Source organism: Corythoichthys intestinalis, chromosome 17 (genome assembly GCF_030265065.1).
Source record: "Corythoichthys intestinalis isolate RoL2023-P3 chromosome 17, ASM3026506v1, whole genome shotgun sequence".
In the NCBI taxonomy this organism is placed as follows: domain Eukaryota; kingdom Metazoa; phylum Chordata; class Actinopteri; order Syngnathiformes; family Syngnathidae; genus Corythoichthys; species Corythoichthys intestinalis.
This window is the reverse complement of record NC_080411.1, coordinates 10,800,335-10,823,019: the sequence shown is the minus strand read 5'-3', so window position 1 is coordinate 10,823,019 and position 22,685 is coordinate 10,800,335. Positions and strand designations below refer to the sequence as shown.

Sequence of the window (22,685 nt, the reverse complement as noted above, 5' to 3'; positions counted from 1 at the left end):
TGTATATATCCGTCTTGTGTCTTATCTTTCCATTCCAACAATAATTTACAGAAAAATATGGCATATTATATAGAGGGTTTGAATTGCGATTAATTAAGATTAATTAATTTTTAAGCTGTAATTAACTCGATTAAAAATCTTAATTGTTTGACAGCCCTAATTGTTCTACAAAATCTGATTTATATTGTGTCATATTTTGTATACAGGTAGTCCCTGGGTTATGAACGAGTTCCGTTCCTATGCCGGCGACGTAAACTGAATTTCCAGGTAAATCGGAATTAATCTTTTAAAGCAACACTTGGTAACTTTTCAGTTTTGGTCGATTTTAGCGACGCAGGTGGACAAAAGCAGTGGTGTTTTGCCTTGAGTGAGACTGCGTTTCCAATTAGGACCAGCGCACACCCGCACGGTGTTGTAAAATCATCAGTCAATCAAAAATCAAGCAGATGGATTAAACAACATTTGTTTCCAACAGCTGTGTAAAGGATGCATAGTAATAAGGTAATGAATCCAGTTGTGGCTAATATGACGTTTAGCAACCGTTTGGCTTAGTGTGGCTAACCCCTCCACCCCACTCGGGGGGGGATGTCACGCCATCGAGTAAAAGCCGGGCCAATGTAGCATCCCTTTATTTCCTCCTCATACAAAACTTTTTGTCACTCTTCTTGCTCTGCCATCTTTGCAGAATTCGCGCAAAAGTGTTCGCATCGAAATCCGTCTTTATAATCAAAAGAGAAAGGGGCAAGTGACGTATGCTGTAAAGCAGTCAGCACATTTGTAGTTTTTTTTTTTTTTTTGTATGTGGCAGGGTTCCTGCCACCCTCCTCAACGTTAATTAGTGCTAGTGAAAGAGATACGGACCCCCTCAAGATACAAAAGAGGTGTCATTCAACTTGTTGTCAGACCACATATTATCAGAAATGTTATGAAAATATTTTATAAAAGGTTGAAAAGTTACCTAGTGTTGCTTTAAGTAGCTCAAAATAACTATCCAAAAAGTCCAAAAGTGTTGTATTTTGTTTAATGATGGAGGATACACTGACCTCTGGTGGCAGCGTTGGATTGTCGCCTTATGACTGAGGAGCAGACTCTCATCTGACATGGTGTGTAATGGACAACTGCACTCTGGTTTGGCCCACATAAGGCTGTAAGTTGTTTCAGCTAACATATGCTTGTGTATGCATTTGTAATTAAGGTTACAACTACAGTTTGTGAAGTTACGTGTGAGTGATTTGCTCAGAGAATTGTAAATATGTTAGCATTCCTAACATTTAAGCTAGCGGACTTTTGTTAGGCAAATCAGGCTAATTTAAAGTACTAAATTTACATATTGATCCGACTAGATGGAAGTTTGAACATCAGTTGTTTTGTGTCAAGTGTTTTATTGTTTAAATGGGGATAGTTTTGAACATAACAAATTTACAAATTGTCAAAAGTTAAGGAAGTAAAAAGCTTCAAAAAGCACCATTGCCTTGCTTGATATGTGAAAAGCTGAACAATGTCATATTTAGTTAGGACAGATCACGTCATATTAATAAAGTAAAAAAATAAGATACTGAGAGGTACAATTAGGTACTGTTTATACGACTAAAAAAAAAAAAACGACTGGAGACAAAATGGTGGACGAGTCTCAAAGTCGAAATCGTGTAAATCGAGTACGCTGTAACCCGGGGATTACCTGTATTTTCTAAGGGATTTAGGATTTTTATGTGTGGGTATATTTAGGATTTTGTGTTAAAATTGAAGACGAACTTCTTTTTACTGAGTATAGTAAGCACACACTGCGTGTAGATCTTGGGCCACCACCAGCTTTGTTGTTCTAACACCACTTAAAGAAAAAACATTTCATTCACAATGCAACAGTGGACAGATAGTAAATGGGATTAAGCTAAAAAACACAAAAACAATAGCCACAAAATCTTTCAATTTAGGTGAGGATCTGTAGATTTTGGATGATTGGAATCATCCAGGCTGTGCCCATCTGTTTAAAAACTGGGTGAATTGCCTGCTAGTTAATAAACAGACATGAAAACAAACTGTGTTGTTCTGAACAGCCTCGGCGGAGGTCTTTGTCGATTATGTCGGCTAAAACAACAAATCTCGCGGCTTCTCCTCACATGACGGCGCACTTCTCCTCGGCTTTGGTCTTCATCTCGGTGACGGTGGCCGACGCCTTCTCCTTCAGCTGGTCCATGTCCATGTTCTGCAAGTTCTGAATCTGGCCCATGAGGGAGTCCTTGCCCTCCTCCTCGGTGGCGTCCTCGTCCACCATTTTGAGGAGGTCCTCGGGCACGTCCACGTCGTCGCCGGCCATCTCGATCATGTTCTCGTCCTGCTCGCTCTGTGTACAAGAACAAAATGCTTAAAATCCAGTGCCCCATTTTACAGTTGTTGGTTTGCTACTATAAAATAGCTGTAAATTGCTGTACCTCACAATACGATACGATTTGCGACACAATGCTTGATATGGCGATACAACAATTATCGATACACAGGTCTGGAAATCATTGTACAATATACAATATACAGATTTTTAGACACTTGCTGTTGATTTTAAGCATTTCTGGGTCATTTCCTGTTGATTTTAGGGCATTTACAGATCAATTTCTGTTGATTTTGGGTCACTGAACAGGACATGTTCAAACTCCAAATCAACAGGCAGTGACCTGTAAATGCCCTAAAATGAGAGATGTCCCTATCGATCGGCATCCCGATCGGCATCCTGATCGATCGGGTCCGATCACGTCATTTTCAAAGTATCGGAATTGGCAAAAAATATCGGACATGCCTTTTTTCAATATATATATTTTTTAATGAAATCGTTTTCTAATTGTATTTAACGTTACAGACATAATGTGTTACACTCTTCCAGAGTCTTTAGTTTAAGCTTAAGGAAGGGTTATCAAATTTATCGCGTTAACGGCGAGAATTAATATTTATTACATTTATCACGTTACAATATTTAACGAATTTAATGCATTAACGAATGCGCTGCATGACCCACTCACGCATTGTCCCGTTCAATTTATAATGGCGCCATTTTACCCATACAGTATATAGAGCTAAAAGGCAGCATAAAATGAGTAGAGAGAATTTTGGCAGCCTTTGGAGCCTTTTTTTAAATGGCTAAAACCTTACAATCCCTCTCCCAAAGATTAGAATAATCATGGGAAGCAATGTGGAGAAGAAAGGTAGTAGTTGATCTTTTTCTTAACATCCTATGTTATTTCCCAACGCAGAGGAGATATAGCATTTGCAGCCACCACATACAGTCATGGTTGCACCACTTCCCATAATGCATTTGGGCAGAACAGTTAAGTCGCTACAGTATCATTTACTGAAAGCTCAACAAATACACTAGTTGGCAATATTTAGTCACAATATACAAAGTCACATTTCTCCTTTAAGAATTACAAGTCTTTCTATCCGTGGATCCCTCTCACAGAAAGAATGTCATTAATGTAAATGCCATCTTGAGGATTTATTGTCATAATAAACAAATACAGTACTTCTGTACTGTATGTTGAATGTATATATTCGTCCGAGTTTTATTCATTTTTTTCTTAATGCATTGCCAAAACATATATGATCGGGAAAAATTATCGGGAATGATTGGAATTGAATCGGGAGCATAAAAAGCAATCGGATCGGGAAATATCCGGATCGGCAGATACTCAAACTAAAACGATCGGATCGGGAGCAAAAAAACATGATCGGAGCAACCCCACCTAAAATGAACATGAAATGATCATAGACTTCACTATCAGTTGACGAGACATTGTGCCACGGTTTCCCATTGGGGGCCGGGCCAGGCAGAGCGTAGGGGAAGCTTTCACTGCGATAAACTCAAACACACGCTGCGTTCTAACGCCGGATTTAGGTGGAAACAGAAACAGGACGAATGTTTTAGTGCATACAAGCAGGCAGGAGTGTCTCGAGTGATTTGGTCAAGGATTCAAGGTTAATTATTTAAAAAAATAGCACCATGAATGCACTTTGACGTGTTGTGAAAAAAATGAAATGAATGGGGAAAATTAGCAAAACTATTTTAAAATATTTACGTAATATGAGTACCAACTACCCGTTTTTTTTTTTTTTTTTTTTTTTTTTTTTTTTTTGCTTTTAACCAAGAATCTAGACTGTTTTACATTCATATCTATAGAAATTCTGTGATTTATGCATTTATTTACAAGAGTTTTCAGCTTCAAAAGTTCTTTGTTTTGTGATGGCCGCCATGTTGGATTTTGTATCCATACACAATAGCATAACTTTTCATTCAAATAGTCAAGTAATATTCAGCCAACTGCCTGTTTTTTGGCAAGAAACTAGTAATTAAGACATTTCTGCATCCATACAAAAAATCGGCTTTTACGTGTTTTATTTTATGAAACATATCAATCTAAAAATGACGAGGGCCAGATAGCAGGCAAGACGTGCTGAGACAATAGTGATATCGGAATTCAACTTAAATAAGTCGTGATTGTATATAGAAAAATTCAAAAGTTGCTTTTGGTGAGTATACCTGACAAAATATCGAAATGGTAATTTATTGCGATAGTTTGTATCCCAAGAGGTCATTGATATACTCTCGCCAAGAATCGATATTTCGTTTTACTGTTTCGTATACTGTCTGTGTTAGCTCCGGTGGTAGATGTCCAATCAATTTTGCCGGGAGGATAGATTGGATGTCTAGCGCCGTCAGTGGAACTGAAACAGGGCCTTCGGCTGTGAATTGAATTGAGTTTATTACTAGTAAATAGGGTTGTGCCGATCATATTTTTTTGCTCCCGATCCGATCCCGATCGTTTTAGTTTGAGTATCTGCCGATCCCGATATTTCCCGATCCGATTGCTTTTTTTTTTTTTTTTTTGCTCCCAATTCAATTCCAATCATTCCCGATAATTTTTTCCGATCATATACATTTTGGCAATGCATTAAGAAAAAAATTAATAAAACTCGGACGAATATATACATTCAACATACTATCCTAAGTACTGTATTTGTTTATTATGACAATAAATCCTCAAGGTGGCATTTACATTATTAACATTCTTTCTGTGAGAGGGATCCACGGATAGAAAGACTTAAAGGATAAATGTGACTTTGTATATTGCGACTAAATATTGCCATCTAGTGTATTTGTTGAGCTTTCAGTAAATGATACTGTACGCATTTAACTGTTCTGCCCAAATGCATGATGGGAAGTGCAACCATGACTGTGCGTAGTGGAACCAATTGATATATCTTCTCTGCGTTGGGAAGCAACATAGGGTGTTACGGAAAAGATCAACCACTACCTTTCTTCCCCACATTGCATCCCACGATATTTCTAATTGTTGAGAGAGGGATTTTAAGGCTTTATCCAATTAATAAGAGGCTCCAAAGACTGCCAAAATTCTCTCTACTCATTTTACGCTGCCTGTTAGCTCTATATATAGGTAAAACGGCGCCATTATAGATTGACCGCGACAATGCGTGAGTTGGTCGTGCAGCGCGTGATTAATTTTTTAAAAATTAATGACCGCCGTTTACACGATAAATTTGATAGCCCTACTTTAAGCCAAAACTAAAGACGATGAATGTAAGACATTTTGTCTGTAACGTTAAAAACAATTAGAAAACGATTTAATAAAAAAAAAGAAAATTTTTTTTAAAAGGCATGTCCGATATTTTTTTGCCAATTCCGATACTTTGAAAATGACGTGATCGGACCCGATCGATCGGCATCCCGCTCAATCGGGACATCTTTACTAGTAAACGTCCGATTCATTTGAATTGGGAGGGTGGCAGCGAATGCACCAACAGAAAATGACCCAGAAATGCCCCAAAATCAACAGGAAGTGACCAAAAATCAATATACTGTCTATCGTAGAATGATTTCTTAACCCACGTATCGATAATTGTTGTATTGCCATATCCTGAGATCATCATTATCGTATGGTATCGTGAGCTACCCAGAGGTTCGCATTTCTAAAGACAAGTTTATATTAAGTCATGTATGAAGTACTGTATATAGCTTTCACAAACCAATTCAACGTAAAATTGTTACTTGAATGTGCCTTAGAATGATACCATACGCCTGATAAATAGGCGATACCCTCCCCTATAAAATTCACAAAAGGTCGAAAAGAGTCACATGATTGGATGTCTATCGATGTCAATGGCACTGAAAGGGTCCAAGGCAATACCCATGAGAAAAGTAAACACATTTCTCTCAGATTAACATGTTGTTTTTCCGGAAGCAGTGAGAAGTGAGTCTGCCGCTTGAATGGAAGATTAGATACACTGTAAACAAGCAGATGAATCTTTCTTAATCCATGTTATCGGTATTTTGAGAAAAGCAGGTACATCGTAAAGAGGAAACTATTTTTTTTTTTGACCTTACAAAACAAAAAAAAATAAAAACAGTTTGAAGATATGAGTTTTGTATGTCAGATGACTGTGTTTGTGTTCAAGATAACTCAAGGGGTTATAATCGAACTTGCAGGTCATGTGTTTAGTATGAAACGGAAGAAGTGATTAAATTATGGGGTAAAGAGGTCAAAGGTCACCGAGGTCAGAAAAGGAATTTCAGGAGAACCTTAGCACAGAGTAGCCTATTCGACTCAAATTTGTAGGGGAGGTGATACTATGAGCAGACTAAGGGTCAAAGGTCACAGAGGTCAGAATTATGGCGATGCTTTGAATTTGGCTGCTTAGGCGTAAATCTGCTTTTCTCAGAATGATTGTTTGTCACTCCAAAACGTTTTAATTCATGTTTGGAATAAAAAAAGTAATTTTCTGTAATTTTCGGACTATTAGGCGCACCTGACTATAAGCCGCCACCCACCAAATTTGACACGGAAACAGCCTTTGTCCATAGATAAGCTGCACTGGACTATAAAACACAGCTGTTCTCACTGAATTAGGGCATATTTACACCCAAAGTTATGAACCGGTAACACTTTACTTGACAGCGGCATCATAAAACTGTCGTAAGACCAAATGAACCACAATGAAGCTTTTAAACCGATTGGCTGCAAAGCTTCATTGTTTCAAGAAGCTTCATCTGGCCATCCCCGCTCCCTTTGGGGAGACATTCAACCTCTGCTGCCACCTGCTGTCAACACTGTTGTTGTCCAACATGCCTCCTAGCATGCATTACAGCGCTGCAGATGTAAATAACAATCAAAATTCATGTTCTGTCCTACTAATTTCTTAATGTTCCAATTGTTTCATTAATTGCTCGTCATGGTAGTTGGTAACACTTTATTTCACAGTAGCGCCATAAGACTGTCATAAGACCATCATTATGATGTAATGACTCTGACATGAGCATTAAGGAATGCTTATGACAGATGTCATTTTGTGTCATCCGGCAAATTATCTCATTTTTGAATGGATATAAAAAGATCCGAGCTAGACATAAATGGGATTAAGGACATAATTTGGCAGTCTTACGACGCCGCTGTCAGTGTCAAGTGTTACCTGTGAACCCAAATAAATCAACAAATAAGCCGCACTGGACTATGAGCCGCTGGATTCAAAATGAGGGAAAAAAGTAGCGTCTTATAGTCTGAAAATTACGGTAACTTCCGCTGCCAGTGGCGACAAATATTAATTCACTATAAAATACTTTGGAATAATTTGGAAATAGTCTACTGTATTTTTAGAACTATAAGTCGCCGCTTTAAGTCGCACCAGCCAAAGATTGCACCATGAAGATGAAAGAAACATATACATATATATAAGTCGCGCTGGAGTATAAGTCGCATTTTTGGGGGGCAATTTTTTAATTGCTCAGAAAGCAAGAACAAACATATGCTAACGTAATAAGAGTAAAATGGAGAACAACAGGCGAAATAGGCATCTGTTAACATAACGTGTTAACAGTTTTTTTCAAATAACTATATTTGAAAGTCAGAGTGAAAAAAAAAAATCGCATATACTAGGGCTGTCAAAATTATCGCGTTAACGAGCGGTAATTAATTTTTTTAATTAATCCCGTTAAAATATTTGACGCAATTAACACACAAATGCCCCCCTCAAACAGATTAAAATGAGAGCACAGCGAAAGGTGTACTTGTTGTGTTTTTCGGAGTTTTGCCGCCCTCTGCTGGCACTTGGGTGCGACTGATTTTATAGGCTTCAGCACCCATGACCATTGTGTAAGTAATTATTGACATCAACAATGGCGGGCTACTAGTTTATTTTTTGATTGAAAATTTTACAAATTTTATTAAAACGAAAACATGAAGAGGGGTTTTGATATAAAATTTCTATAACTTGTCTTTGAAGAACTACAAGTCTTTCTATCCATGGATCGCTTTAACAGAATGTTAATAATGGTAATGGCATCTTGTTGATTTATTGTTATAATAAACAAATACAGTACTTATGTACCGTATGTTGAATGTATATATCCATCTTGTCTTATCTTTCCATTCCAACAATAATTTACAGAAAAATATGGCATATTTTATCGATGGTTCGAATTGCGATTAATTGTGATTAATTACGATTAATTAATTTTTAAGCTGTAATTAACTCGATTAAAAATTTTAATCGTTTGACACCCCTAATATATACAGTAGGTCACACTTGTGTATAAGTCGCAGGCCCAGCCAAACTGTAAAAAAGTGCAACTTATTGTCCGGAAAATATGGTACACACTGAACATTTTAAATAGATATTTGTGGATGTTTTGTAGATCCGAATTGTGAGTTTATTCCCAACAAATATTCAGGTATTGTTTGATTATATACAGTATACTGTATACATATGTATACAGGTAGTCCCCAGGTTACGAACGAGTTCCTTTCTTACGCTGTTGACATAACACTAATTTCCATGTACTGTAAATTGGGATTAACCTTTTAAAAATTCAAAAGAACTATTCTAAAAGTATTGTATTTTGTTTAATGGTGGAGGATACACTTCACCTCTGGGGGCATCTTTGGGTCTGGCTGGACTGGGTGCGGTCTGGTTTGGCCCACATAAAGCTGTAAGTTGCTTCAACTAATATATGTTTGTGTAAGTATTTGTAATTAAGTTTACAGCTACAGTTTGTGGAGTTACATGTGAGAGAATTGCTATTAGAGCTGTAAATATACGTTAGCATTCGTAGCATTTAAGCTAGCGGACTTTTGTGATGCAAATTAGGCAAATTTCACCCTCTAAATTTGCATTTTGATCAGACTAGATGGACGTTTGAACACTAATCGTTTTGTGTCGAGGGTTTTAGTTTTGAACAGACGTGTACATATGTGTGTTACAGCTTTACAAATTGTCAAAAGAGAAGAAAGTAAAAGCGCAATTGCTTTGTTTGCTTTCAAGCTAAACAACTTTACGTTTAGTGAGGACTGCTACTTTCTGACAAGCTCAACAACTTTACGTTTATTAATGACAGAATAATGAATAATCATGTTGATAAGTAAAGTAAAAAACAAGATACTGTGAGTTACAATTAGGTACTGTTTAGACTGGAGACAAAATGGCGGACGAGAAGGCGTCGTAAAGTCGAAAATGTGTAAGTCGAGTACGTCGTAACCCGGGGACTACCTGTATATATATTTTTTAATCTTATAAAATTTGGAGATAAAAGTTATTTTTTTCCAATTGGCATGTCAAATTTCACAATTTTTGTACAACCAGCTACTCAACAGTGTATTATACATACTCTAGAATCTATTTAAAGAAAAAAAAAATCAAATAAACAATTTCTATTTTTTTTTTTTTTTTTATAATACCGATAACAATAGTTTTAATATCAATTTTTTATGTTTATGCAGCAGCTCTGAAAATGAAAATGCTTGACAATTATGACATCATTTAAAACCATGGTAGGTGATGTCATGTTGGTAAAATGTTTATAAGCTAGTCATTTGAGAAATAAAAATAAATAAATAAAACATTATGGAACTCAAAACACAAGCTCAAATTTGAATAAACTGCTCTCTTTCGGACTGTCATGCCCGTAAGAGCTGTTTCATATGACCTTAACGTCCAATCACGGAGATTATCCGCAGCCAGCGCTCTAAAGATAACGTCCGTGGTATTGCACGAGACGCTAATACCAAAAGAGGGACAACAACTTCCTGTTTCCATGCTGTTATCGCTAAGCTAAAATCGTTTCCCCCTCCCCCATGCTTTCAAGAAAGAATGCATTGTAGACTTTTACCATTGTCACCATGCCGCGAATCCATTTCTCTTCAACTAAAGACACGTCGGCTTTTGTTATTGTGTGTACAATGTAAACATCATTAGAGCGGAATAATTAGATTTACTGTATACATGGATATGCTTTAAAAGGCCACAGAGCGGCCATTGTTTTGTATGTTTGTCATCACACAATAGCAGACAAGGTCATGAGCGAGCATTAAAATCCCACTTTTAAATAAGAGTTCCAATTATGTAGTCATGACTTAATTAGAACGGTGGACGACGTACCTTTTGTGCTCCCTCCATGCCTGCTAAATGTTCCACAATTGTTCTTTTTAAAAAAAAAAAAAGTACAGGAACGACGAAGAGGTTGGATCACACCAACTGATGCTTTACCAAGTGATCCTAGGATCTCCGCTCAGTGGATTTTTGGCTTCCACGAGGCTCACATGGGTCAACACCTTCCCGTTTAATCTCTTCTAATCACCACACAGCTATCGAATGCACCCTGACCTAGCCACTTTACGCTATTATTATTCAGCTATACACTATTACGAACAGCGAATGATAGATTTGAAGTTAACAACGATAAATTTAGATATTATCAGGGGTGACAGTGAGACGGAAAAGTTCATTACGCCATTGTGGTTAAAGATTCGGGGCAGGAATGATGCTTTGATCTCGAAAATATGATGGCAACTGTCAAAACCCCTTGTCAAAAAACAAAACAAAAACAAAAAAAACTACCAGGCTGCCCCACCTCCATCTCCAAGAAGAAAACAATCTACTAACATCCGGGTGGCTACTTTGAAGATACTACAGTTTACTACTACTGTTTTCTGAGTGAATATTGGATCCATGCGGGCTCCAGTAGGTCTCCTGCAATATTTGTGGTGACTGTAGTGTAATTCAATGGAAGATTCATCTAAAAAATCCACCTTTTGCAACAAAACAGTGAAGTTTGGTGGTGGCAAAATCATGGTCTGGGGTTACATCCAGTATGGGGGTGTGCGAGAGATCTGCAGGGTGGAAGGCAACATAAATAGCCTGAAATATCAACAAATCTTAACTGCCTCTTACATTCCTAACCATAAAAAGGGACAAATTCTGCAGCAGGATGGTGCTCCATCGCATACTTCAATCAAGATCCTCCAGGACTGGCCAGCCCAGTCACCAGACATGAACATCATTGAGCATGTCTGGGGTAGGATGAAAGAGGAAGCATGGAAGACGAAACCCAAGAATGTTGATGAACTCTGGGAGGCATGCAAGACTGCTTTCTTTGATGTTCCCGATGACTTCATCAATAAATTGTATGAATCCTTGCCGAAGCCCATGGAAGTCATACAAAATATTAAATTTGGATCTCACAGTACCACTACTTAATTCGCTTATGTTATGTAACATATTTTTGTACATTTTTTTGTTCAATTTTCACACTACTTTCTGTAGGCGACAAAACTTTTGTCTTGCCAAAATTTGACCTTTATGTCTTCATTAAATGATAAATCTTTTTTCAGTGAAACAAATATATTTTTGTACATTCTACATCATTTGGGAGGGTCTCAGCTTTCATATGAGCCATTTTTGAGACCAATTGAATCAGGTTATTAGCAATTGTTTGTACAAAATGGATAAGCGACAAGACTTTTGTCAGGGCCTGTAGAATATTATATATATATATATATATATAACTATTTTTTTTAATTGTCATTATTTCGCCGGTTTAAGTATATAATTCCATTCGTGTTCATTCATAGTTGTATAACCTTTAGTGAGAATTCACAATGTAAATAGTCATGAAAAGAACGAAAACGCACAAATGAAAAGGTGACTCCATATTAAAATAAGATACATGATAAGTACATACATACAGCAGTATGAAAAGTATCTGAACCTTTTGGAATTTCTCATATTTTTGCATAAAATCACCATCAAATGTGATCTGATCTTTGTCAAAATCACACAGATGAAAAAACAGTGTCTGCTTTAACTAAAACCACCCAAACATTGATAGGTTTTCATATTTTAATGAGGATAGTATGTGAACAATGACAGAAGGGGGAAAAATAAGCACGTGAACCGTCACTTTTAACAATTTGTGCCCCCCCCCTTTTTTTTGGCAGCAATAATTTCAACCAGATGCTTCCTGTAGCTGCAGATCGGTCTGGCACATCGATCAGGACTAATCTTGGCCCGTTCTTCTCCACAAAACTGCTGTAATTCAGTCAGATTCTTGGGATGTCTAGAAGGAATTACTGTCTTTGGGTCATGCCACTGCATCTCAATGGGGTTCAAGTCTGGACTTTGACTTGGCCACTCCAGAACGTGTATTTTGTTCTACTGAAACCATTCTGAAGTTGATATACTTATGTGTTTCGGATCATTGTCTTGTTGCAGCAACAATCCTCTTTTTAGCTTCAACTGTCTGACAGACGGCCTCAGGTTTTCCTGCAAAACATCCTGATACACCTTTGAATTCATTCTTCTATTAATGATTGCAAGTTGTCCAGGCCCCAAGGAAGCAAAACAGCCTGAAATCATGATGCTCCCTCCACCATGCTTTGCGGTGGGGATGAGGTGTTGATGTTAGTGAGCTGTTCCATTTTTCCTCCACACATGACGTAGAGTGTTACTCCCAAACAATTAACTTCGGTTTCATCAGTCCAGAAAACGTTTGCCAAACTTTCTGTGCCTTCAAGTGCCTTTTTGCAAACATTAAACGAGCAACAATGTTTTTTTAGACAGTAGTGGCTTTTTCCGTGGCGTCCTCCCATGAACACCATTCTTGGCCATTGTTTTACATACAGTTGATGTGTGCACAGAGATATTGGACTGTGCTAGTGATTTCTGTAAGTCTATAGCAGACACTCTAGGGTTCTGTTTTACCTCTCTGAGTATTCTGCGCTGAACTCTTGGCATCATCTATGGTGAACAGTGCCAAACTCTCTCCATTTGTAGATACCGTAATTTCCCGAATATAAGGCGCACCCGTGTATAATGCGCACCCCAAATTTACTTGTAAAATCTAGGGAAAATTATTGTACCCGTTTATAACGCGCACACTAATTTTAGCACCAATAAATAAAAGAATACAAGAAAACAGAGCTTGTGTACAGATACAGAAATGTCATTTTACTGACTGGTGAAACACAGCACAAGCATAGCATATTGGTAGTTCAAAACATTATCATAAACTGACCATATTTACGGTAATAATATGATTTGACAACTTCTCCAATTTACCAGAATCTAGGAGAAAACAAAACAGATGTGACTTTTCTTTTAAAGGCTGCTGTGTAACTTGCTCGTTTCATCGTGATGAATAACTGTTTCTTCCATGGATTGATACGGTAAAATGAAAGTGAGAACCTTAAGTCGGAAATCTGAGAGAGCTCATCGCTGTCGACACTGTGACATATTGGTGTTCTATGTAATGTTCTATGTTGTGGCACTGGTAGATCCGTACTGCTGTATTGTCATATCTATGTTGTGATTGTCTATGAGCCAGAGGGCCGCTGAGGCTAGACAAAAGAGCGCCGCATTATAACCGGACTGTCGGCATTTAAGTTCATTGAAAGCAAGAAATAAAACATTGAACTCGGCACTCGAAGTATTCTAGTTTTTTTCAAGACAAGATAAAACAGACACGACAGTAACAATAGGAACTATTGTTATTTGGGTTAGTTGACGGACAGACACAGGAAGTCTGTGTTGTTACGTTTGTTATGGTCTGAGTTGTGGCGCTGCAATAAATGTTGACTCAAATGAGTTCAAGAAACTAAATTCTGTGCTTTATGAAGAGTGAAAAAAACAGAATTTAACACAGACGAAATAATTCGGCCGATCAGAGTGAAGTATTACCGAAACAAAATGGTGACGTCAGGTACCGTAATGGTCGGCAACGGATCGCCACATACGTTTCTTCAACACAACGTGGCCGTGTCATTAAAAAAAAAAAAAAGGGTTTATATATATATATATATATATATATATATATATATATATATATATATATATATATATATATTTCTGTCTCCATCCATGTACCCGTTTACAATGCGCACCATGATTTCAAAAGTTCATTTTGGGGAAAAAAAGTGCGCGTTATATTCGGGAAATTACGGTAACTTCTCTGACTGTTGATTAATGAACATCCAGACTTTTAGAGATGGTTTTGTATCCTTTCTCAGCTTTTTACAAATCAACAATCCTTGATCGCAGGTCTTCAGACAGCTCTTTTGACCGAGCCATGATGCATATCAGACAATGTTTCTCATCAAGACATTTTTTACTAGGTGTATGTTTTATAGTGGGCAGGGCAGCTTTAAGCCACTCATCAGTGTTTGGGCACACACCTGACTTAAAATGTTTGGTAAAAATTTCAATTGGTCTTTAAGTCTCCTTAGGCAGAGGGTTCATTGACTTATTTTTCCCCCTTCTGTCATTGTTTGCATGCTATCCTCATTAAAGTATGAAAACCTATAAATGTTTGGGTGGTTTTCGTTAAAGCAGACACTGTATTTTCATCTGTGTGATTTTGACAAAGATCAGATCACATTTGATGGTGGTTTTTGCAGAAATGTGAGAAATTCCAAAAGGTTCAGATACTTTTTCATACCACTGTATGTTTCGTTGGGATTTACTTTCACCAGGGATGAGGCGAAACCTATTCCATTATATTTCACGTTTCATCAAGTTTCACAATGAGTAAGTATAAATATCGATAAATTATACTTTAATTTACTCTAAATACACTGTGTAGAAAGTCATTTTGGAACATTTTTGGTTTGTGGTGTGCCGCAAGATTTTTTTCAAATTAAAAAATGTGCCTTGATTCAGAAAAGGTTAAAAAAAAAACAATGGTGTAATCAGTGAGTAATGAAAAGACAATGTCGAAGCACTTTGAGCATCTTGAATGTAGAAAAGCACTTTACAAGTCAGAGTTCGTTTACCATCTAAAATTGGCTATATCGTAATTCATAGATTTGATGTTGGTTTTACAGTTCTTCTGTTTTACTGTTTATTATTTAAATGCCCTGCACTGTAATTTGAAAGAGTAACAAATAGTGCTGTCAAATTTATCGCGTTAACGGGCAATAATTAATTTTTAAAATTAATCCCGTTAAAATATTTGACGCATTGAACGAATGCGCGGAATGACCCGCTCATGCATTGCCTCAAACAGATTACAATGACGCCGTTTTTTGCACATTGGGAGCTAAGAGGCAGAGAAAGGCGAGTGGACACAGGCGTTCATTGAACCGCGCCGTTTTTTGGCACACACTTCGGCAACTCCTTCACAACAAACATAAGTATCATTTAGTGAAAGAACAACAAAAATAATACTCCTATCTCTCAAAAAAAAAAAAAAATCACAAAAAGAAAAGAGAACTGGCATTCCCTATCAAAATAGCTATGCAAAATACACATAAAACTTACTCAGACTTTGGTCAAACTCTATTCAAACATTTCGTTTAGCTCAACAAATACACTGGATGGCAATATTTAGTCACAATATACAAACTATCAGCGGTCTCGTGCGTTGTGAAGCCAGCACTCAAATGACCATAAAGTACAATGGAAACAGGGAACTACAGCGTTACACACTCATCGGCTTGATTTCTAAGTAATTTAAAACTCGACAGTGACACCTTATGGTGTATTTCAATCACTACCTTAGGTAGTTAAAGACATTGTGGAAGAACGGCAGGGAGCCCATGTGACGTAACCGCTCGGCGACGTCAACAATGGCGAGCTACCAGTTTATTTTTTGATTGAAAATTTTACCAAATTTATTAAAACGAAAACATTAAGAGGGGTTTTAATCCCAATCGATCGGGTCCGATCACGTCATTTTCAAAGTATCGGAATCAGCAAAAAAATATCAGACATGCCTTTTTTTAATATATATATATGTATATTTTAATTAAATCGTTTTCTAATTGTATTTAATGTTACATACAAAACGTTTTACACTCATCCAGAGTCTTTAGTTTTGGCTTAAAGTAGGGTTATCAAATTTATCGCGTTAACAGCGGTAATTAATTATTTTTAAATTAATCAGGTTAAAATATTTAACGCAATTATTGCATGCGCTACACGACCCACTCACGTATTGTTGCGTTCAATCTATAATGGCGCCGTTTTACCTATACGTAGAGCTAAAAGGCAGCGTAAAATGAGTAGAGTGAATTTTGGCAGCCTTTGGAACCTTTTTTTAATTGGCTAAAGCCTTACAATCCCTCTCTCAACAATTAGAAATATCGTGGGAAGCAATGTGGGGAAGAAAGGTAGTAGTTGATCTTTTTCTTAACACCCTATGTTATATCCCAACGCAGAGAAGATATATCAATTGGTGCCACTACGCACAGTCATGGTAGCACTTCCCGTCATGCATTTGGGCAGAACAGTTAAATGGCTACAGTATCAATTACTGAAAGCTCAACAAATACACTAGATGGCAATATTTAGTCACAATATACAAAGTCACATTTATCCTTTAAGAATTACAAGTCTTTCTATCCGTGGATCCCTCTCACAGAAAGAATGTTAATAATATAAATGCCATCTTGAGGATTTATTGTCATAATAAACAAATGCAGTACTTATGTACTGTATGTTGAATGTATATATTCGTTCGAGTTTTATTCATTTTTTTCTTAATGCATTGCCAAAATGTATATGATCGGGAAAAATTATCGGGAATGATTGGAATTGAATTGGGAGCAAAACAAAAAAAGCAATCGGATCGGGAAATATCGGGATCGGCAGATACTCAAACTAAAACGATCGGGATCGGCTCGGGAGCAAAAAAACATGAGTGGAACAACCCTAATTTTAATACAAAATTATTATAACTTGTACTTACATTTATCTTTTAAGAACTACAAGTCTTTCTATTCGTGGATCCCTTTAACAGAAAGAATGTTATTAATGTTAATGCCATCTTGTGGATTTATTGTTATAATAAACAAATACAGTACTTATGTACAGTATATTGAATGTATATAACCGTCTTCTGTCTCATCTTTCCATTCCAACAATAATTTACAGAAAAATATGGCAGAGATGGTTTGAATTGCGATTGATTACGATTAATTAATTTTTAAGCTGTGATTAACTTGATTAAAACATTTTAATCGTTTGACAGCCCTAGTAACAAATGTGTACAAAACAAACAAAAAATGTATCAAATTTCCGATGATATAATATCCTAAAATCTAATTAAAGTGCATATTTTGGGGGGGATGGTGGTTGAAACTCGGAAATTCATCCTGGTTATCAAAAATGTATGAGCACTTGATGAATTCCAATGGTTGCATCCATTTTTCGAAAATGTAAAAATAATTTGATATGAGAAGATTTGAATGTGCTTACCTTTGGTAGCCTGTACTTTTCTCTGAGGCAAACCCTCAATGTTGCCCTCTCTGCCTTCTTGTGCAAGAAATCGGCATCTCTTTCCATCCTGAAACACGGGTTCGGAACAACAAGGAAAACAAAAAGGCTTTTTTAAAATCACAGGATTTGAAAGGTTAAGTTTGTTCGATTGCCTAAAACCTAAAAAGCGACTCTTATTAAAATGCAAAATCAATAGAAGAAAACTTGTGAATTAGTGATTTTATTGTGCTAATATTCTTTAATCCATTATTTATGTGCAAAAATTGACAGCACACCATTTTTTGTAGGGATCATCTGAGGAAACTAAGCCTGGTTGCACTCGCTAGCTTGGTAAAATACAACCACTTTCAATGTTGGATTATACACAGTTAAATGTAAACCTTTACCAGTTTACATACACTTCCACATTATGTATTTTTTTATACTGGCTAAAATAAATAAGTTCCAAAATAGTAACTGAAAAAGTATATTTTGAAATAGTGCAAAAATTAGAACAGGTAGTCCCCAGCTTACGACGCTCCCGACTTACGCAATTTCGACTTTACGAAGCCTGCGTCTAGTTGTTTATGGTTACTTTTGTTCTGCGATGAATGCTTTCATTTTGGCGCAGGAAGCATAGAATAGGAAGCAAGCGCATGTACAGACGCGGCCTCCCACCCCACACACGCACTTAGAGCAGCCAAGTGACAGAGGTGACAGCCTGTGCGCATATTTGTTGCTTGTGAAGCATCCAGAGACGAAGGCAAAGGTATAACCCCTTTTGTACAGTTTATTGTGAGAACTTGCTTGCCCCGGGTCTGACTCTGCCAAGTTTCTTTCAGGTGAGTACTTTTAATTCGAGCCAATTAGACTTTAGGATTACCAGACCAGACTGGGAGGGACACATTTTGAAAACACAACAGAAACAAATAAGACTGGCTTTATTTATGTATTTATTTTATTTGAAATCATGTTTTATTTGCTCTAAAAGCTTGAAGGGGAATTGAATTTTTGCTTACAGTACATGGTAATTGATAAACGCAAACCTGCTTTTTTTTGTTGTTGCTTGTGTTACTTTAGTGCCTAATAAAATAAAAGCAGGTATGTTTACGTTTATCGATTAGCATGTTAGCAAAAATACCAGTTAGTTGAATACTAGTTTTTCTTAGTTGTAAGCAGTGTTTCCAAAGCTTGAAGGGAACTAGTATTTTTGCTAACATGCTAATCGAGAAACATAAACATACCTACTTTTATTTCAAATAGTGGGGCGGGGTATGTGACCTCATGGAACATAATTTCTTGCCGTACTAGAATATAGTGAAATTGCATTTCCACTCAGTGGACAGCAGGGACGCACTCATTTTCAGAGTGTGAGCAGTATTTTTGAACCAAGCAAGAACACACATCAAACAGCAGGAGCTAATATGAAGAGCTAAGATGAGGAAATATGACAAAGCGTATGTGGCGTTTGCCTTTACTTTTCAATACAGTGGGAGACAAGGAAAGACCAATAAACATGTTTACTGTGTCTAAAAATGTTGGAAGCGGACAGCATTAACCCAAATCAATTAAGACCTCACTTAAAGACATCAGGCTCGAATCACATTGATATTCTGGTTGATTTTTTTCAGCGAAAACATGCCGAATATTCCGAACAATCGTCCCGCTTTGTGAGTGTTACTTCAGTAAACCAGGGAGAACTGATAGCATCATATAAGGTGGCATACCAAGCTGCTCAGTGTAAAATAACCAACCCCACACCATAGCAAAGCAGCTGCCTGCAGCCATAATAAAAATTTCCTCTGTCCAATGACACTTTTGTATTTGTTCTAGTAATTTTGTTTTTTCGGTCAAATTGTTTGGCACATTGTGCTCATGAGTTATTGTTGCTAATCAATGTACCAATTGGTAAAAAAAATGTAGCTTGATTGTGATTAGTTTGGACGTGACTTTTTTTTTTTTTTTAATTCAGGCAAAGGTGTGCTTTAAGTGTTTTCTGTTACAAACAAAAATGTTAAAGTACCGTATTGGTCCGAATATAAAATGGTGTTTTTGCATTGAAATAAGACTGAAAAAGAGGGGGTCGTCTCACATTCACGGTCTTGACATTATACCCACACGACGCTAGATGGCGCCAGATATCATTGAAGTGATGTTCTGTCATGACAGATCTCAGCTACTCTCAAGTTTAACCAGTTTGCATTGTTTTATTGCAATGTTTTTCCTTATTCAGATTTGTTTCAAGACTACAGTTACAGTTAGACTTCACTTTGATGGTTAATGCAGTTATTGTAATTTTGTTGTTTTATCACAATAGATTGGTTTATTTACATTTCAAAAACCAGAAGCCATTCATTTACGAATATGATTGCACTTTAGTTTACATATTTAAATGTTCAGATATTAAGATTTGAATGAGGCAAATTATTTCTTAAATAATCATTTGTTTCGGATGTACTGTAATTATTATCTGTATAAAAATTAATCTGGTGTTCAAAAAGTCTTTTTTCAAACTTGAGTCTTGAAAAAGAGGAGGGTCCTCTTATAATCAGGGCCGTCTTATATTCGGGCCAATACGGTATAACTTTATTGTAAATTGGTCTATATTACTTTTTTGTGTGAACAAGGACAGTGCTATGCAGAGGTGTACTTATAGTAATATACAGTATATATTTTTTTATATGTTTACGTTTATCGATTAGCATGTTAGCAAAAATACCATATTTTACAGCTTGTGTTCCTTTAGTACCTAACAAAATAAAAGCAGTTATGTTTATCGATTAGCATGTTAGCAAAATGACCATTTCCCTTCAAGCTCTGGAAACACTGCTGAAACCTCAGAAAAACTAGTATTCAACTAACTGATATTTTTGCTAACATGCTAATCGATAAACATAAACATACCTGATTTTATTTTATTCGGTAACACAAGCAATAAAAGCAGGTATGTTTACGTTTATCGATTAGCATGTTAGTAAAAATACCATATTTTATGGCTTGTGTTACTTTAATACCTAAAAAGATAAGCAGCTATATTTATCGATTAGCATTTTAGCAAAAATACCATTTCCCTTCAAGCTTTGGAAACACTGCTTAAACCTCAGAAAAACTATTTTTTTAAAAGCTGCATTTAATGAATCAAAAATTTAAAGCACCAATTTAATTGGCAGAGATGTTTTTTTTTTTGTTTTTTTTTTTAATCGATTAGCATGTTAGCAAAAATACCATATTTTACTGTTTGTGTTCCTTTAGTACCTAACAAAATAAGTTATGTTTATGTTTATTGATTAGCATGTCAACAAAAAAAAAAACATATTTTACTGCTTGTTTTCCTTTAGTACCTAACAAAATAAGTTATGTTTATGTTTATCGAATAGCATGTCAGCAAAAAAATGCCATTTCCCTTCAAGCATTGGAAACACTGCTTAAACAACAGAAAAAACTAGTAGTCAACTAACTGATATTTTTGCTAAAATGCTAATCGATAAACGTAAACATACCCGCTTTTATTGCTTGTGTTACCGCATAAAATAAAAGTGGGTATGTTTATGTTTGTCGATTAGCATGTTAGCAAAAATACCATTTCCCTTCAAGCTTTGTAAACACTGCTTAAACCTAAAAAATATTTTTAAAAGCTGCATTTCATGTAACATCTTAGAATCAAAATTTTAAAGCACAAATTTGATTGGCAATGGTGTTTTATTTTTATTTTTTTAATGCAAACTGATGATGAGAAACATGCCATCATGTCTTTTTTCCAGTCGTTCTGCTATGAATTCAAATTAGTTTATCATTAGTAGACATCTGATTCATTTGAACTGGGAGGGTTGGCAGCAAATGAACGAATGTCTAATGCTGTTGACGTCTATCACTGTCGACGGCAGCCGAAGTGTTAAATATGTCCAACATAAACCAGCAAAAAAAAAAAAAAAAGTTAAAAAAACAAAAGGAGGCCGATAAATCCCGTTATGTAATTCGGGTTGACGAGATTTGCTTCATTCTGCCAAATACCACCCCCACCTCTGCTATCCGCCTCCACAAGGACACATTAAAAAATAACAAAAAAAACTAATTACGGTATTTAAAGATGTTTTTTTATGTTAATGTCCTTACAATGTAAATTTGTCCCTCGTGCAATCCAATTAAAATGCATTTTGTTATTGAAATAGGTGCTCATTACATCATTTTGTGATTGTATATTAATCTTTCGTCACGTAACATTGTTATTTTAAAATTACATTTTAAAACAGATTATTGACTACAACAGTTAATTTGTGCTTTAATTTTACCATGGAATTTTGTCATGACTGAATAAAATGCTTGCAGGACTAATCTGGCATTAATATTGTCAAATTAATATATAAAAAAAAATTATAGGGCAAACTAATTTATATATTGATTGTTCACTCAAATTAAGTTTCATAACATGAAGTCTTTCTGCAAAAAATGTGTAAAATGGATTAAACCATTACATTATTCACAAAATATCACCTGTACAACATCTAATTCCTAAAGTGCATAGTTTTTGGTTGAAATCTTGCTGAAAAACCACAACATTCTTAAACCGATGTGAGTTTCGGTCTTTTCAAGGTCGTCCGACGCTAATCCAAAATGGAGGCCCTCACTTACTTCTCCTCCACCAACTGTTTCTGGTACTCCTCATACTCCTCGCGCGTCATTCCTGCCGCTTTAGCCGGGTCCGAAGGGGTGGCCTCTTCCTCCTTGTCTCCTCCGCCGCCCAGGCCCATTCCCGACAAGGGGTTGCCGATCATGCTCTTGATTAAGAAAGCCATGTTGACTTTTTGCTTGTTTTGTCGCGGGGGCGAGGAACGAGGAAAATGGCTTGGTTTCTCCGCTCCGGTTCCCTGAGCTCCCCTGTAGCTCACGAGCTAACCTGCTGCCTGTCTATGCAACCGAGGACGCAATGATGACAAGCTACAAACACACAATCCCACACACACATACGCACAAGGTTATGCGCTTCGGCCATAATCTGGATTAAATCCTCCCTGGCTCCGCTATGCTAAGAGACAGATGGCCTCTTTCCTATCTATATTTAAATCAAGTCGGCCTTTCACAGCGCTTGCGTCCTTTTTATTATATTTGGGCAGCAAAAAGCAGGTTTTAAAATCAGAACCGTAGATGGAACGTTTCAAGTGAATACG

At 36.5% G+C, this 22,685-nt stretch overlaps 1 protein-coding gene across 1 annotated transcript; it reads right to left on the bottom strand.

Annotated features, from left to right (window-relative positions):
* Positions 1-1,573: 1,573 nt before the first annotated feature.
* cplx4a (complexin 4a) lies at positions 1,574-22,524 on the bottom strand. Its single transcript, XM_057818853.1, has 3 exons — positions 22,150-22,524; positions 17,521-17,608; positions 1,574-2,341 (listed from the first exon to the last, which is right to left on the bottom strand). The coding sequence occupies exons 1-3, from the start codon at positions 22,311-22,313 to the stop codon at positions 2,114-2,116; spliced, it is 480 nt and encodes a 159-aa protein (XP_057674836.1). The 5' UTR covers positions 22,314-22,524; the 3' UTR covers positions 1,574-2,113.
* Positions 22,525-22,685: the final 161 nt, after the last annotated feature.

Coding starts and splice junctions, on each gene's coding strand:
- cplx4a (XM_057818853.1), bottom strand. CDS start 22,313: ATGGCTTTCTTAATCAAGAGCATGATCGGCAACCCCTTGTCGGGAATG. Junction 17,609..22,149: donor AAACAGTTGGTGGAGGAGAA/GTAAGTGAGGGC, acceptor CCCGTGTTTCAG/GATGGAAAGAGATGCCGATT. Junction 2,342..17,520: donor AAAAGTACAGGCTACCAAAG/GTAAGCACATTC, acceptor TCTTGTACACAG/AGCGAGCAGGACGAGAACAT.